Source organism: Gymnoscopelus microlampas, assembly GCF_963454915.1.
Source record: "Gymnoscopelus microlampas genome assembly, chromosome: 17".
Lineage (NCBI taxonomy): Eukaryota > Metazoa > Chordata > Actinopteri > Myctophiformes > Myctophidae > Gymnoscopelus > Gymnoscopelus microlampas.
The window spans coordinates 46560647-46578146 of record NC_139954.1 but is presented as its reverse complement, the minus strand read 5'-3'; the positions used below and the strand labels follow the sequence as shown (position 1 = coordinate 46578146).

The 17500-nt window shown below is 41.6% G+C and overlaps 1 protein-coding gene across 1 annotated transcript in view; it reads right to left on the bottom strand.

Moving 5' to 3' along the window:
* Positions 1-17500, bottom strand: part of kalrna (kalirin RhoGEF kinase a) — a 159578-nt gene that overhangs the window by 42826 nt on the left and 99252 nt on the right. Inside the window, exons 41-44 of the mRNA XM_084085002.1 lie at positions 10696-10899; positions 9396-9481; positions 5750-5896; positions 5311-5406 (exon numbers count right to left, since the gene is read on the bottom strand). Of these exons, the coding sequence (XP_083941128.1) occupies positions 5311-5406; positions 5750-5896; positions 9396-9481; positions 10696-10899 (533 nt within the window). The remainder of the gene's footprint in view (positions 1-5310; positions 5407-5749; positions 5897-9395; positions 9482-10695; positions 10900-17500) is intronic.

Sequence of the window (17500 nt, the reverse complement as noted above, 5' to 3'; positions counted from 1 at the left end):
TGGGACCCCCTCAGGGAACCATGAGGGTCCCTGGACCACACTTTGAGACCCACTGGTGGAGCAATGTTGATTTCTTTCCCAATATGGCTGCCTCTGCCTCCCCGGCGTCCCCTGGTGTACTGTAACCAGTGGTGGGAAAAGTACTCAAATATTTTTTTAGAAGTAAAAGTAAAAATTCTGAAGTAAAAATTCTGTTACAAGTAAAAGTCCGGAATTCAAAATTCACCTGAGTAAAAGTACACAAGTATTGGTATCAAAATGTACTTAAAGTACCAAAAGTAAAAGTACTAAAATGTTTGAAAATAGATCTACAAGCTCACAACAGTGAGCTCGTAGATCGGCCATTTTCAAACATAGTGGAGGTGTTAGGACCCAAAAATATGCCGTTGACTTCAAGTCATGATACAAAGGTCCCCTTTGGTATGGAAGTACCTTAGGGCCATAGGAAAACATGTATCCAAAGAGACGAGTTAGATCACCCTTCATTTCTGAAATATACATGTTTTAAAAAATGGCCGCCACCATTTACAGCAATACAGCAAAAACAATATCTTTGCTTCTGTTAAAGCTATAACAATAATATTGGTGTCAAAGTGTACATTTTTGGGGTCAAGTAATCCAATTCAATAGGTTTCAAGGCAAAAAAAAATAAATCTTTTTCTCAATGCCATGAAAACAGGGCTAAAATATGCTAATTTAATTGGAAAATGTTGTTTTAACAGGGTAACTTTCCATTTTTCCCCACTCTAAAACCTTAATTTAGTTTCCCCTTTGGCATGGAAGTACCTTAGGACCATAGGAAAACATTTATCCAAAGAGACGAGTTAGATCACCCTTCATTTCTGAAATATACACGTTTTAAAAAATGGCCGCCACCATTTACAGCAATACAGCAGAACCAATATCTTTGCTTCTGTTAAAGCTATAATAATATTATTGGTGTCAAAGTGTACATTTTTGGGGTCAAATAATCCAATTCAATAGGTTTCTAGGCAAAAAACCCAATCATTTTCTTATTGCCATTGAAAACAGGGGTAAAATATGCACATTTTATTAGAAAAATACGTAAATAACGGGTAACTTTCCATTTATTTCCCCTCTAAAACTTTAATTTAGTTTTCCCTTTGGCATGGAAGTACCTTAGGGGAATAGGAAATAAATTATCCAAAGACACAAACTAGATAAGACGTCATTTCTAAAGTATTTGTGTTTTAAAAAATGGCCGCCACCATTTACAGCAATACAGCATAGCCCATATCTTTGCTTCTGTTAGGGCTATGATGATAATATTGGTGTCAAAGTGTACATTTCTGGAGCCAAGGAATACAATTACATAGGTTCCAAGACTAAAAAACCCAATAGTTTTCTCATTACCCTCACAATGGGGGTAAAATATGCACATTTCATCAACAAAATAAGTGACATTAAAATGTTCCCCCTATTAAAAAAACTTTAAGAAGTACAACCTCTTATGCACATGCCATATATGCTTTATGTGTGTCTGTCCAATCTAGGAACCCAGTCAAAAAAAGGAAAAAAGAGCACCCTCTGCTATTTCTTTCCTTAAGATTTGACTCTGGGGGGGACCTCCCAATAGAATGTGGAAAACAGGATGGTGGCCATTAGGTCCGCCCTCAGCCCTCCACTTCCGGTCTATGTGTCTTTGTTTACATTCCTAACATTCCTAACTATACACGTTGTATCAGGAGCTCCCGACAGATTCAGCTGCAGAGCTCTGAATCTGTCTTGAGAGATTAGTGTCTGTCTGACTGTAAGTGTATATGTCTGACTGCTATCACCTGAGAGTTACACCTGTTGCTGCCACAAAACATAAATTCTGCACAAGGGACTGCGACAATTTGATTAAATCAGAGGTGACAGAAAATCTGAGACACTTTGAGGTTCAATTTGAGGTTTGTATTACTTTCTCATTTAATACAGAATGTTTTTTATGTTAACTGTGCCATTATTGGACAGAGTCGACAGAGCAAGAAGAAGACATGAAGAGTCTGTGAGCCCAGTAAAAACACAGTGCATGAATGGTGGTGGCAAGTTCACTGCACAGGCTATACTCTCATGCTCATCATCATCCTCATGTGAATAAACCACACCGTGTTTCTTCTGTGGTGAAGTTGGCAACAGAAAGGAACTAAGGACGGCTTCCACCCTGGGATTGGATCGAAAAGTGAAATAATGTGCTCAGGTGCTGGGTGACAAGTGTCTGTTAGCTAAACAAGCTGCTGGTGACATGGTAGCTATGGAGGCAGTGCATCATCGTGCATGCCTGACTAGGCTCTATAGAAAAGCAGAAACCGCCGTTGTGACACGACAGAAAATAAGGCAACACAGGTCATCAGAGCACATGTCCTCAATGAATTGTTTGAGTCAATCAATTATTATTAAATGTAACACCACGCGCCTTCGAGAGGATATTGACATCAGTTCTGTGCGACTAGATCGTGGCTGGTCCCTGTTATGTTGTTTGATGATGACCTGAAAGCTGTTGTTGGCATGAAAAGCAACACATTTACTGATGTCTCCATCATCTTCAGAGCAGCTAAAATCCTCCGGGAAGAATATCTTCCGATGAAACAATAATTTACAGGTTCCTTCACAGCCTCCTGATTCAATCCCTCCCCTGCTGCAATTGTTCCTAAAGATGCTTCTGGATGGATAAGGTATTGACCAGCCAGCCCCTGAACCAGAGAAGTGCCAGGTTGCTACATCAATTGGGCAGCAAATCATTTACAACTCTGTGAAATGCAGATCCAAGAAATGTCCGTAGTGTTAGTTGTCACATAAGAGAAAGGGAACCACAGCTTCACTGTATCTGGCAATGAATCTGCACCTGCATACTGGCAGTAAACACCAGGTGGATACCATGCATAAGCGAGGTATGGTGTATCATGTGATCGCTTGAAAACATTGAGTACAGTGATCAATCAGTGGGAGCAGATTGGTGTGGTGGTCCCACCTCAGGCAGTTAAGGGTGTCTTCACTAATGGTGGTTTTGACAACATTGACCTCAACCCATCGTCAACAACAGCAAAATCAGCCCTCCACGGGACATGCATAAGCATTCAGCAGCACTTCCCGTCAGATGACCAACAAACAGCCAATCTCACTAACATCCTAGTTCCAGCTAAGATGGGGAAGAAGCATGTACAATCCTTTCCAGCTTTCTACACAACAATGGATCTGGATGTTTCACTCCAAACTCATGTTCCTGCCCTTAATACAAACAGTCATCCTCAGCCAGCCTCTTGTCCTCTCAGCAACATACTTGAAGAAGGCTGCCAGTGGTTGGAGAGAGTCACCGACACCTTGTGGGGAAAGACAACCTTGAGGATGAAGAATGGATCTCATGGGGTGCATATTATGCAGGCATTGCAGAGCCTTGTTCAGCCCCCCCATCCAGATCATACATACTGTTCACAGAGTCTCCTACCAGTCCCACTATGGCTTGGCTTGGCTTGGCATGCAATGAATGTCCTCCTTCAAGCAATCAACTACCTAAATCCAGGTCAGACACCAGTCATGTTAGCTGATCAACCCCTATTCACACTTGCCAAAAAAGATGCTCTGGAGTGTGTCTGGAGACTGGCTGGATGAATGGCAGTGGATGGACTACAGCTCTCACCAATAGTGGTAATTCAACTAGTGGCAAAGCTCAGTCTTTCATTGGTGTTGACCACATCTGCAGAACCTGGTACATGCATCAGGTGTCTGTAGCTGCTCTGTACTTGTGATGAAGGCTTATGAGCGATATTTGGAAAAGGCTGTAAATGATGAGTCGAGCCCCCTCTTCCTTTTGCCCTTTGATGAATGGCTTCAATTTAAATTATTTCAAGGGACTTGCCAGAACTGGTTATTTGCAAGTGCAAGACTCAAATTACCACAACAACCCCATTGTCATGGTAGTAAGAAAATTATTGGGGATTTGTTTTGCCTTGAAACCTAATTAATTGGATTCCTTGACCCTAAAAATGTTTACCATTATAGCTTTAACAGAAGTAAATATGGGTTCTGCTGTATCACTTCAAATGGTGGTGGCCATTTTTAAAAACGCATATATTTCAGAAATGAAGAGTGATCTTATTTGTCTCTTTGGATCATTTCTTTCTTTGTGCTCTAAGGTACTTCTATACCAAAGGGAAAAGTAAATCAAAGTTTTAGAGGAGGGGGGGTAAGTTACCCTGTTAAAACGTATTCTTCAAATTAAATTTACATATTTTACCCCCCGCTGTCATGGCAATTAGTAAAGCATTGGGTATTTTACATTGAAACCTATTTAATTGAATTCCTCAACCCCAAAAATGTACAATTTGACACCAATATTATTACTATAGCTCTAACAGAAGCAAAGATATGGGGTCTGATATAATAGTGGTTAATTGTCGTCAGCCTTTTTTTTAAAACGCCTATCTAAAGAAAATGAAGGGTGATCAAACTTGTCTCTTTGGATATTTTTTTTCCTATGGCCCTATGGTACTTCCATGACAAAGGGAAAAGTAAATACAAGTTTTAGAGGGGGTGGGGTTAAGTTACCCTGTTAAAACGTATTTTTTTAATGAAGTTTGCATATTTTACCCCCCGCTGTCATGGCAATTAATGAAGTATTCGTTTTTTTGCATTGAAACCTATTTAATTGAATTCCTTGACCCCAAAAATGTACACTTTGACACCAATATTATTATTATAGCTCTAACAGAAGCAAAGATATGGGGTCTGGTGTAATAGTGGTTAATTGTCGGCGGCCATTTTTAAAAACGCCTATAAAAAAAAAAAGAAGGGTGATCTAACTCGTCTCTTTGGATAATTCTTTTTCTATGGCCCTAAGGTACTTCCATACCAAAGGGGACCTTTGTATCATGACTTGAAGTCAAATGTTGCTTAGCACCTCCACTAACAGCCTATCTGTAAAATAGGGCTAAAGTGGTTAATGTATGTTTTATAATGTAATCATTTATATCTGCAAAGTAACTAGTAACTAAAGTTTTCAAATAATTAGAGTAGAAGTCAAAGTTTAGACAATTGGAAATACTCCAGAGTAAAGTAAAAGTACCTCAAAATTGTACTTAACCATATGTACTAACCATACTTTTTTCCTTCACATTACCAGGAGATATCATTTTCCGAAGATTTAGACTCCAATCCACTTCCTGGTTAACTTATAACTTCAAAAGCCTGTATCTCGGCTCCTAAAAAATGGTTAAAAATCCTGGCACTCAGTGTACTCTGTTTCTAAAAAAACCTGGCACCCCATGTGTTAAGTAAATGTACTTAGTTACTTTCCACCACTGCACTCACCATCTTGGTTTTGACCAGCTGCTCTATGGCGCTAACCAGCTCCGCTGCACTGGGAGCATCACTGGAGGACTGGAGCGATGCTAGCAAAGAGGAAGACTGACACAGACAGACAGACAGACAGACAGACAGACAGACAGACAGACAGACAGAGAGAGAGAGAGAGACAGAGAGAGAGAGAGAGAGAGAGAGAGAGAGAGAGAGAGAGAGACAGAGACGGGGCAGAAGAGGTTAATATTGGCGAAAATGCAAAGTGGGATGAAAAAAGAAGGGAGAGAACGAGTAGAATAGCAGATTGACAAGGTCAAGACGCGTTCTGAGAGCTTGTTGATCTGCTATTTTCAACAAAAGCTTTCCCCAAAATAACAGAATTAGGTGTTTTCTAAGTTTGATGGCAGAAAACCGAAAGATGGCTTCAGATGAGTTGAATAGGACAAACTACCTTGTCGTCCTGGCTGGAGGAGGGGTCTTTGATGATCTCCATGGGCGGGGGGAGGGGAGTGGGCGTCTCCTCATCAGGCTCCTCCTCCCCGCCACTCTGCATTCCCGAAGAGGACTTAGAGAGAGTCCCGTCCTTACTGCGCGCCCTCTGATAGAGAGACATAGACAAAGAGAGAGAGAGAGAGAGAGAGAGAGAGAGAGAGAGAGGAGAGTTGCATTTATGTTTTAATATTTGAAAAATGAGAAAAAGAAAACAAACAGATGCTTATTATTGTCTCCACCAGGTCGAAGGCGTGGCGGAGACAATGTTTTGCACCCCATCCGTGTGTGTGTGTGTGTGTGTGTGTGTGTGTGTGCGTGTGTGTCAGGATGTCAGAGCAGAACGTCTGTCCCAAATCATTCCCATGGGCCTGTTATAGCGCCACCCGGAGGCCGATTTCTGCCGAGACATGTTATTTTCAAAGGGCAAAGGCGCATAAAAGCGAACGGGAGGTCGCGATGACATTTTTTTTCCCCCGCGGAAGGAAGCACAGTTTGCCTCAGTGATTAGCAACCATCAGGGGATCGCTCATACCGGAGATAAATGTTCTGTGAAAGGTAAGAAAATCGTTAAACCGAACGGGTCTGTCAGACTTTTCATATTCCATCCTGATTGGCTAAGATTGGCTTCCAAAGTTTGCAGGAGTGGCTCCGTTTTGAACAAAATGCTTCAAATCGTGAACGCAGCGTCCGATTGCCGTGAAGCGTTGCACGCACATTCCCACCAGGCCAAGGAAGAAATTACACCCTTTTCACATGCATTGTAAAAGTAGGAATGAAACATTTGTACCGTCTTATCACCACACGTGAATTAACTTATCCCCCGTCAGATTCATATTTAAATCTTAGTTGGAAAACGGCCATAATGTCATTTTTCATCAGTGTTCAACTCTCTTGAACACTACCAGTGGTGTAAAGTAACTAAGTACATTTACTCAAGTCTGTACTTAAGTACAATTTTGACGTATATTTTACTTTACCTGAGTATTTCTAGTTTTCAGTACTTTTACTTCTACTCCACTACATCTCAGAGGCAGATATAGTACTTTCACTCCACTACAATTATTTGAAAAATGTAGTTACTAGTTACTTTGTAGATTTAAATTATGATATCATAAAACATACATTAACCACTTTAGCCCTGTTTTATACCATTCGAAAATAGCCGATCTACAAGCTCACAATGCGTCGCGATGTGACGCATTGTGAGCTTGTAGATCGGCTATTTTCAAACATGTTATTACTTTTACTTTTGGTACTTTAAGTATATTTTGATGCCAATACTTTTGTACTTTTACTCAAGTAACATTTTGAACACAGGCCTTTTACTTGTAACAGTACTTGTAAGAGTATTTCTACATGCAGTATTGACACTTTTACTTAAGTAAAAGATGCAAGTACTTTTTCCACCACTGAACACTACTCTACTGAACACTATAAAAAAAACACTAATTGGCTATTGAACACTCAGAATATGGAAACATCATGATACATTATTTTAAGAGGAGGTGCATATGAATGGAAGGAGGCTAATCACTTAGATCAGGGTTTCTCAAAGTGGGTGCTGTGGCACCCTAGGGTGCCGTGAAGCAAGTCCAGGGGTGCCGCAGAATACTTTGAAAATATTTTAAATATATCAATATAACTTCAGTTTAACCACTTAAACCCTCTACACTTATTAAGGCAGACCACCAAACCTCCTTGCCTAAAATCTACAAGCTCACACGTGACGCATTGTGACGCGTTGTGAGCTTATAGATCGGCTATTTGTGGTGAATGTTCCCCCCAGAATAGGGATGCTGGGGTTCAAGTGGTTAAATGTCAAGCATGATGTTCAGTCTGTCGTAATGGAAACTACTATTCTCTCACGTTTTCCTTGTGACACATACTGTATCTCATGGGGAAAGATGTACATATTCACGTACCATCATATGACATAAATGTAACGTTCTATAAAGTAACAATGTAATTCAGGGGTGCCTTGGATGAAAAAGTAATTTACAGGGGTGTCCTGAGACTAAAACGTTCAAGAACCACTGACTTAGATGACTCGTCTCTGCCATTCAGGTGGTATAGAATGATGCATTATTTTATAATGTAATCCTAAAATAAAGCCAGCAGAGAAGCATTTGTCCTGTCCTGTCTTTATGTTGGGTCACTGTCCTGTCTTTATGTTGGGTCACTCTTTATGTTGGGTCACTGTCCTGTCTTTATGTTGGGACACTGTCCTGTCTTTATGTTGGGTCACTGTCCTGTCTTTATGTTGGGACACTGTCCTGTCTTTATGTTGGGTCACTCTTTATGTTGGGTCACTGTCCTGTCTTTATGTTGGGTCACTCTTTATGTTGGGTCACTGTCCTGTCTTTATGTTGGGTCACTGTCCTGTCTTTATGTTGGGTCACTCTTTATGTTGGGTCACTGTCCTGTCTTTATGTTGGGTCACTCTTTATGTTGGGTCACTGTCCTGTCTTTATGTTGGGTCACTCTTTATGTTGGGTCACTGTCCTGTCTTTATGTTGGATCACTCTTTATGTTGGGTCACTGTCCTGTCTTTATGTTGGGTCACTGTCCTGTCTTTATGTTGGGTCACTGTCCTGTCTTTATGTTGGGTCACTGTCCTGTCTTTATGTTGGGTCACTGTCCTGTCTTTATGTTGGGTCACTGTCCTGTCTTTATGTTGGGTCACTGTCCTGTCTTTATGTTGGGTCACTGTCCTGTCTTTATGTTGGGTCACTGTCCTGTCTTTATGTTGGGTCACTGTCCTGTCTTTATGTTGGGTCACTGTCCTGTCTTTATGTTGGGTCACTGTCCTGTCTTTATGTTGGGTCACTGTCCTGTCTTTATGTTGCATCACTGTCCTGTCTTTGAAAAACACTTCTTTACACCAAGTGTAAATTCCCACACGGCCGACGAAGAAACGCCACTTGAATCGTTTTAAAATCAGCCTCATGGTGGCGCTATAACAGGCCAATTTGTATATAATTTTTCATATTCCATCTTAATTGGTGAATTCCGAACATTGCTGGCCCACAATAACCTACCTGACCTGACGGAGACCTGTGCTCCGAAGAGCACTTTTTATAGTTATCATTATATTTGTCTTTGACACAAGATCTTGAAAAAATACTGCTATTAGTTTCAAAACAGAGACAGACAGACAGACAGACAGACAGACAGACAGACAGACAGACTACAAGCTCACAACAAATCGCATCGCGACATGTTGAAACACACACTCCTGCATGCACATCACTACAGGCTCCGCCTCTAACCAGGAGGTCATAAGGTCACATGAAATATGGCTCTTTGGGACACGCAACCTTTTGACCCCTGTGAATTCTGAAGCTGTGAAAGAACACACACACATGCATGCGCACACACAAACACGCACACCCACACACACACCCACACACACACCCACACACACACACACACCCACACACACAGTGCTGGAGCCTCTCCTCAATCCACATACTGTAGACTACTACAGTCTAACACTAACATACAGACAAAATGATGCAAAACAACCCATAAGAGCTTATATCAAAACATGGAGATCAGGCTGTGGTACGCACTGAGATGACATACACTTCAATCTCATTGGTTACCTCGTCAGTGATGTCATCGTGCAGGGTGTGGTCAGGCGGTCCAAGGTCAATACTCTTCCTGCTCTCCTCTCTTCCTGTTCCCGGGCCTGTCAATCAATCAATCAATCAATCAGTACATTAATCATTGAATCCCAGGTGAAATCTGGATAATATTGGTCAGCAACCCAATGATCATCATCACGCATTACGTTTTTGTTTCACAGGAAGTCATCTAGACTGGACTTTTGATATAAAAATACACAAGAACGTAATCGTAATAATTTGTTTGGCATCTACTGTTATACGTCTACGTTAGTGGAGTTTGCCGTTTACCTGCTTTGTCCCTGTTTCTTCTACCTGTTTAATGGGAGTTAGTTTGCCTGTTTAATGGGAGTTAGTTTACCTGTTTAATGGGAGTTAGTTTACCTGTTTAATGGGAGTTAGTTTACCTGTTTAATGGGAGTTAGTTTACCTGTTTAATGGGAGTTAGTTTGCCTGTTTAATGGGAGACTTTGGGAGTTAGTTTGCCTGTTTAATGGGAGACTTTGGGAGTTAGTTTACCTGTTTAATGGGAGACTTTGGGAGTTAGTTTGCCTGTTTAATGGGAGACTTTGGGAGTTAGTTTACCTGTTTAATGGGAGACTTTGGGAGTTAGTTTGCCTGTTTACTGGGAGTTAGTTTACCTGTTTAATGGGAGTTAGTTTACCTGTTTAATGGGAGTTAGTTTACCTGTTTAATGGGAGTTAGTTTACCTGTTTAATGGGCGTTAGTTTACCTGTTTAATGGGAGTTAGTTTACCTGTTTAATGGGAGTTAGTTTACCTGTTTACTGGGAGTTAGTTTACCTGTTTACTGGGAGTTAGTTTACCTGTTTAATGGGAGTTAGTTTACCTGTTTACTGGGAGTTAGTTTACCTGTTTACTGGGAGTTAGTTTGCCTGTTTAATGGGAGTTAGTTTGCCTGTTTAATGGGAGTTAGTTTGCCTGTTTAATGGGAGACTTTGGGAGTTAGTTTACCTGTTTAATGGGAGTTAGTTTACCTGTTTAATGGGAGTTAGTTTACCTGTTTAATGGGAGTTAGTTTACCTGTTTAATGGGAGTTAGTTTGCCTGTTTAATGGGAGACTTTGGGAGTTAGTTTACCTGTTTAATGGGAGTTAGTTTGCCTGTTTAATGGGAGACTTTGGGAGTTAGTTTACCTGTTTAATGGGAGTTAGTTTACCTGTTTAATGGGAGTTAGTTTGCCTGTTTAATGGGAGACTTTGGGAGTTAGTTTACCTGTTTAATGGGAGTTAGTTTACCTGTTTAATGGGAGTTAGTTTACCTGTTTTCTTCTGTTTGTTGGGGAGCTTCTTGACGGAGCTGCCGTGGCTCAGCCGGCGCACCGGGCTGGTCAGCCACTTCCTCAGGGTGTTCCCGGAGCGTTTAGGACCCGGCGAGCTGGACTGCAGCGAGTTGAGCGACGCCTGAGGTTGCAGGTTGGACACCGAGTCCGTTTTCCCATCCGGACCGCTCACCGTGTAGTTCTCTGCAACACAGAGACCCTTTATTAGACAAAACACCCCCGCTTTGATCTGCATTAGGCCCACATGGACCCTTACAGCAGGGGTCCAGGTGGGGGTTCCAGGGGTCCCCAGCAGTGGTGGGAAAAGTACTCAAATGTTTTACTTAAGTAAAAGTATTGATACTGCCATGTAGAAGTACCCCGTTACAAGTAAAAGTCCTGAATTCAAAATTTACTTGAGTAAAAGTACAAAAGTATTGGTATCAAAATGTACTTAAAGTACCAAAAGTAAAAGTACTAAATGTTTGAAAATAGCAGATCTACAAGCTCACAACGCGTCGCGATCCGACACGTTGTGAGCTTGTAGATCTGTTATTGTCAAATAGCCTTGGTATAAAACAGGGCTAAAGCGGTTAATGTATGTTTTATAATATAATAATTAATATCTGCAAAGTAGATTCTTTGTGCCAGGGACCCCCATCTGAACCTATCCTGTGCCAGGGACCCCCATCTGAACCTATCCTGTGCCAGGGACCCCCATCTGAACCTATCCTGTGCCAGGGACCCCCATCTGAACGTATTCTGTACCAGGGACCCCCATTTGAACCCATCCTGTGCCAGGGACCCCCATCTGAACCTATTCTGTGCCAGGGACCCCCGTACCATTGAAAACAACAATGTGCTCAGGAAACAACACAGACCCTAAAGCTCCAATCACGTGGCTCTATACACAGGCCACGCCCCTTCGCCCCGCTGTCTGGATACAATGTTATGCAACACACACACACACACACACACACACACACACACACACACACACACATACACACACACACACACACACTTATGATGTTGACTCTGCTTCAAACGAACCAAAGGTCAATAATAATCATCTATTCAACTGTGTGTGTGTGTGTGTGTGTGTGTGTGTGTGTGTGTGAGAGAGAGAGAGAGAGAGAGAGAGAGAGAGAAAGAGAGAGAACTAGCTAGTTGAAGCCCTGTAATACTAAGTTGCATGTGTAAAATAACAGATCTATGAGCTGTCGCACTGCAACGCATGCAGACAGACAGACAGATATGAATGAACTCTTTGATACAAGAACAGTGCTTTGTTTCACTGCGTGCGTGCGTGCGTGTGTGTGAGAGAGTGTGTGTGTGTGTGTATTACCAAAGATTGTTAATTTAGCAAGATAGCCATTCTCCATTGGAGCCACTAGAGGCGAAGTAGTACACAAATCCTACAAATGGTCTCCTAAGTAGGCATGGTTGTCTTCTCCCCCAACCACCCCACGACCCTCCCCCTCCCCCCTGGCTGACAGCGTCATATGGATGTGTATTTGTGTATTTTCTTCATTAAAGAAAATAAATGCTTTACATGTTTGAAAGTAAACTGTTATTGGCAAAGATGCTTGATGATCAGTTAATCAGTTTTTAGAACATCTTATAGGGACAGAGCATAGAGTTAAAATAAGGCACAGAGCCCTCTATGTCTCGTCCGTCAGACTGCAGACTCTTCAGATATCTTCCCAAATCTCGCGAGAGTGTGTTGATGGGATAGAGAAAGGTCGATAACAAAGTAGATTTTCTCCTAATTTGTGTCTCTAAAAAAAGCCATTTTAGTATGAAAATCTTGTACATATTGTGTGGCTTGTGATGATTGGGTCCAATATTTAGTTCAGTATCCATGGAGCTAAGGAATGGTTCAGAAGCTGTGTTCACGTTGGAATCAATAGACTCCAACTTGCTTCCTGTCTCCTAAAAAGGTGTCCACCTACGTCACGCAGAAACGGGAAGTAAACCGGAGATTACGTATCTTGCTAAATTAACAATCTTTGGTATTACTGTATTTGTGAGGACCCTTAACAGGTCACACTCGGTTGCACACAGGTCAGTTGTATGTCCTTCAGAGATTAAAGGTCAAGACCACTCTGAGGTTTGGGTTGTGTAGTTACCTTACCATGATGGACCTCAACAAATCTATAATAATTTCTCCATTGTTTAGACATTGATAATTCAAAATATTCTCCTCATTGATTTACATTGTACGGTGAAACAGCTCTCAAAGTCACTTTTTTAGCATGTAAACAAACACAAACAAAGCTGATTCAGACAATATAGAACAGTATACAATATAAAAACAACTATGAAAATGTTAACTTCCTGTTGATTTCACTGTTTTTATAAGGAAGAAAACCCGCACTGGATCCGCAGATCTTCAAATAGTAAAATCAACAGGAAATTGACATAATTATTTTTTCAAACAGTACTGGGTTTGGTGATGGCGCACACACACACACACACACACACACACACACACACACACACACACACACACACACACACACACACACACACACACACACACACACACACACACACACACACACACACACACACACACACACACACACACACACACACAATTAGGCTGCTATAATAAATGTACAACAACCCGAGCCCGGCCTGAAGCCTGACACATACTGTATGTGACAAATTCGTCCCGGCTCGATCCGTCCAGCTGGTTTTTACCCTTAAAGTCTAGATGAGATCTAGACCATAAGGAACCTAGCCAGGATCAGATCTAGACCATAAGGAACCTAGCCAGGATCAGATCTAGACCATAAGGAACCTAGCCAGGATCAGATCCAGACCAGTACCTTTACACACCTCGCCTTCAGAAACCCTGGAGGATGAAAAAGACCCTGGGTCCATTCCCCATAGATATGGACTAGATGTTTCTGTTGGTCAGAGAAGTAGGTCATAGGTCATAGGTCATAGATATGGACTAGATGTTTCTGTTGGTCAGAGAAGAAGGTCATAGGTCATATGTCATAGATATGGACTAGATGTTTCTGTTGGTCAGAGAAGAAGGTCATAGGTCATAGGTCATAGATATGGACTAGATGTTTCTGTTGGTCAGAGAAGTAGGTCATAGGTCATAGGTCATAGATATGGACTAGATGTTTCTGTTGGTCAGAGAAGTAGGTCATAGGTCATAGGTCAGAGAAGTAGGTGTGTCCAGATGTTCCGACACCTACTTCCTTTTTGTTTGATGTTATTTTACCACTTGTTTCCAAACTGATGTTATGGCCATTGGTAAAACCTGCCTGTCTGTTCATTGTACAGACAGACAGACAGACAGACAGACAGACAACTGTGTCAACCTGTCCCAGGTGGTCAAAACCCATCACTCCACACTCCTGTAATTACTGAACACACACACACACACACAGCCTCTATGAATAGTTCTATTGAGAAGAAGAGAAGGACATATCTATGGACGCACGCACGCGCACACACACACACACACACACACACACACACACACACACACACACACACACACACACACACACACACACACACACACACACACAATAGAGAGCTTTAGGATCAACAGAGTAGTTTAGGTGTAGCTTGTAAAAAGCAGATCTACAAGTTTGTTGTCTGTTGTTATCTGTTCGTTTTTTTCTATAAATGCATCAAATAGAGAAGTGTGACATCACTGCCACTAGAGGCCGAGGGGGCTTCAACATGAGATGGGGGTCCGCGGCCAAATGCATATCATTTTGGGGGGTCCTTGACATGACAAAAGTTTGAGAACCACTGATATTATAGCAACATAAGTATTTAAAAAAAAAACTATTCCCCAAGCAGCAAAGATTTGAGTTACAAATGTTCGCTATGAGCTTGTATATCTGCTATTTTTTAACGGGTAGTGACGTCAGGAGGACTTCAGTCTCTTCCAGCTGCTTCAAAGCCATAATTACCAGTCAGATCAAAAACAGATAAATATGAGGCTATCCAAATTAAAAAGCTAAAAGCACAATTCAATCCTAATTATTTGTGACAATTAATGGTCTGCTCTAAACCAGCGGCTCTGAACATGGTCCTCACATGAGGGGGGGGGGGGGGGGGGGGGAAGAGTCCCCAAATGACAGTGAAGTGAATTTAAAGACTTTTAAGACCTCTTTAATACCGATAAAAAAAACATACTGTATCAAAAGTATAACCAACAAACTAAAAACTGGTCAAACATTGGCCAAAATGTCAAATAATAGAAGAGGCAAAAGAATTGCCGATCTACAAGTAGTTTGGCCGTCTTCACAATATGTATCTGTGGAACCGAGTCAAACTACATGTAATGTATCTGTGGAACCGAGTCAAACTACATGTAATGCCTCAACTTCTACAATTCCCCAGTTCAAATATGATTATTTTAGGGGGGTCCCCAGTTCAAATATGATTATTTTGGGGGGGTCCCCAGTTCAAATATGATTATTTTAGGGGGGTCCCCAGTTCAAATATGATTATTTTAGGGGGGTCCCCATTTCAAATATGATTATTTTAGGGGGGTCCCCAGTTCAAATATGATTATTTTAGGGGGGTCCCCAGTTAAAATATGATTGGGTTGAGAACAGGGTGTCACTGTACGTTTGAGGAAGTTACAGGAACAACAAGCTCATTGACGTTCACTTCTATGCAAATTTACAGTATGTTTGATCTGTGTGTGTGGTTGGATGTTTATACACACACACACACACACACACACACACACACACACACACACACACACACACACACACACACACACACACACACACACACACACACACACACACACACACACACACACACACACACACACACACACACACACACACACGTGCCACAACCTTCAGAATGTCATTACTCATTACATTTCTGTCTTATCTTATTATAATTATAGTATTATTTTCATCTTCCTGACATTAAATAGTTACTGATGTTAGTCATCATAGTAACTGTAAACCTCCCAGCATGCATTGTGTCGTTGACAGGAAGGAACGCGACAGTAATCTGGGATGATCACATTCCTGTCATACCACCTGTCTGTCTGTCTGTCTGTCTGTCTGTCTGTCTGTCTGTCTGTCTGTCTGTCTGCCTGCCTGTCATACCACTGGACCTGTCTGTCTGTCATACCACTGGACCTGTCTGTCTGTCTGTCATACCACTGGACCTGTCTGTCACACCACTGGATCTGTCTGTCTGTCACACCACTGGACCTGTCTGTCTGTCATACCACTGGACCTGTCTGTCTGTCATACCACTGGACCTGTCTGTCTGTCATACCACTGGACCTGTCTGTCTGTCTGTCTGTCTGTCTGTCTGTCTGTCTGTCTGTCTGTCTGTCTGTCTGTCTGTCATACCACTGGACCTGTCTGTCTGTCATACCACTGGACATGTCTGTCTGTCTGTCTGTCTGTCTGTCATACCACTGGACCTGTCTGTCTGTCTGTCTGTCTGTCTGTCATACCACTGGACCTGTCTGTCTGTCATACCACTGGACCTGTCTGTCTGTCATACCACTGGACCTGTCTGTCTGTCATACCACTGGACCTGTCTGTCTGTCTGTCTGTCTGTCATACCACTGGACCTGTCTGTCTGTCACACCACTGGACCTGTCTGTCTGTCTGTCATACCACTGGACCTGTCTGTCTGTCATACCACTGGACCTGTATGTCTGTCTGTCTGTCTGTCTGTCATCTGTCTGTAAATCCCGCCCACTACATTTGATTGGGTAAAGCGCGACCTGCTTCCTGATCTGAAGGCACGCCCACTTGTAGGCCAACGCTCACACGTTCTGAACGGGGCTCCTGACAGATTCAGTAGTGCAGCTCTGAATCTGTAACTATAAGAGACAATGATGTTTCTCCATGAATAACACACATGATTAACTATAAGAGACAATGATGTTTAACTATAAGAGACAATGATGTTTCTCCATGAATAACACACATGATTAACTATAAGAGACAATGATGTTTAACTATAAGAGACAATGATGTTTCTCCATGAATAACACACATGATTAACTATAAGAGACAATGATGTTTAACTATAAGAGACAATGATGTTTCTCCATGAATAACACACATGATTAACTATAAGAGACAATGATGATTTCACCTCCATGAATAAGTAATCCATGATCACATTCACACATGTCGCGATGCACTTTGATTCCACTGAGCTATAGTTTGATGCACTTTGATTCCACTGAGCTATAGTTTGATGCACTTTGATTCCACTGAGCTATAGTTTGATGTACTTTGATTCCACTGAGCTATAGTTTGATGTACTTTGATTCCACTGAGCTATAGTTTGATGCACTTTGATTCCACTGAGCTATAGTTTGATGTACTTTGATCCCACTGAGCTATAGTTTGATGCACTTTGATCCCACTGAGCTATAGTTTGATGTACTTTGATCCCACTGAGCTATAGTTTGATGTACTGATTCCACTGAGCTATAGTTTGATGTACTGATTCCACTGAGCTATAGTTTGATGTACTGATTCCACTGAGCTATAGTTTGATGCACTTTGATTCCACTGAGCTATAGTTTGATGTACTTTGATTCCACTGAGCTATAGTTTGATGTACTGATTCCACTGAGCTATAGTTTGATGCACTGATTCCACTGAGCTATAGTTTGATGCACTTTGATTCCACTGAGCTATAGTTTGATGCACTTTATGATTCCACTGAGCTATAGTTTGATGCACTTTATGATTCCACTGAGCTATAGTTTGATGTACTTTGATTCCACTGAGCTATAGTTTGATGCACTGATTCCACTGAG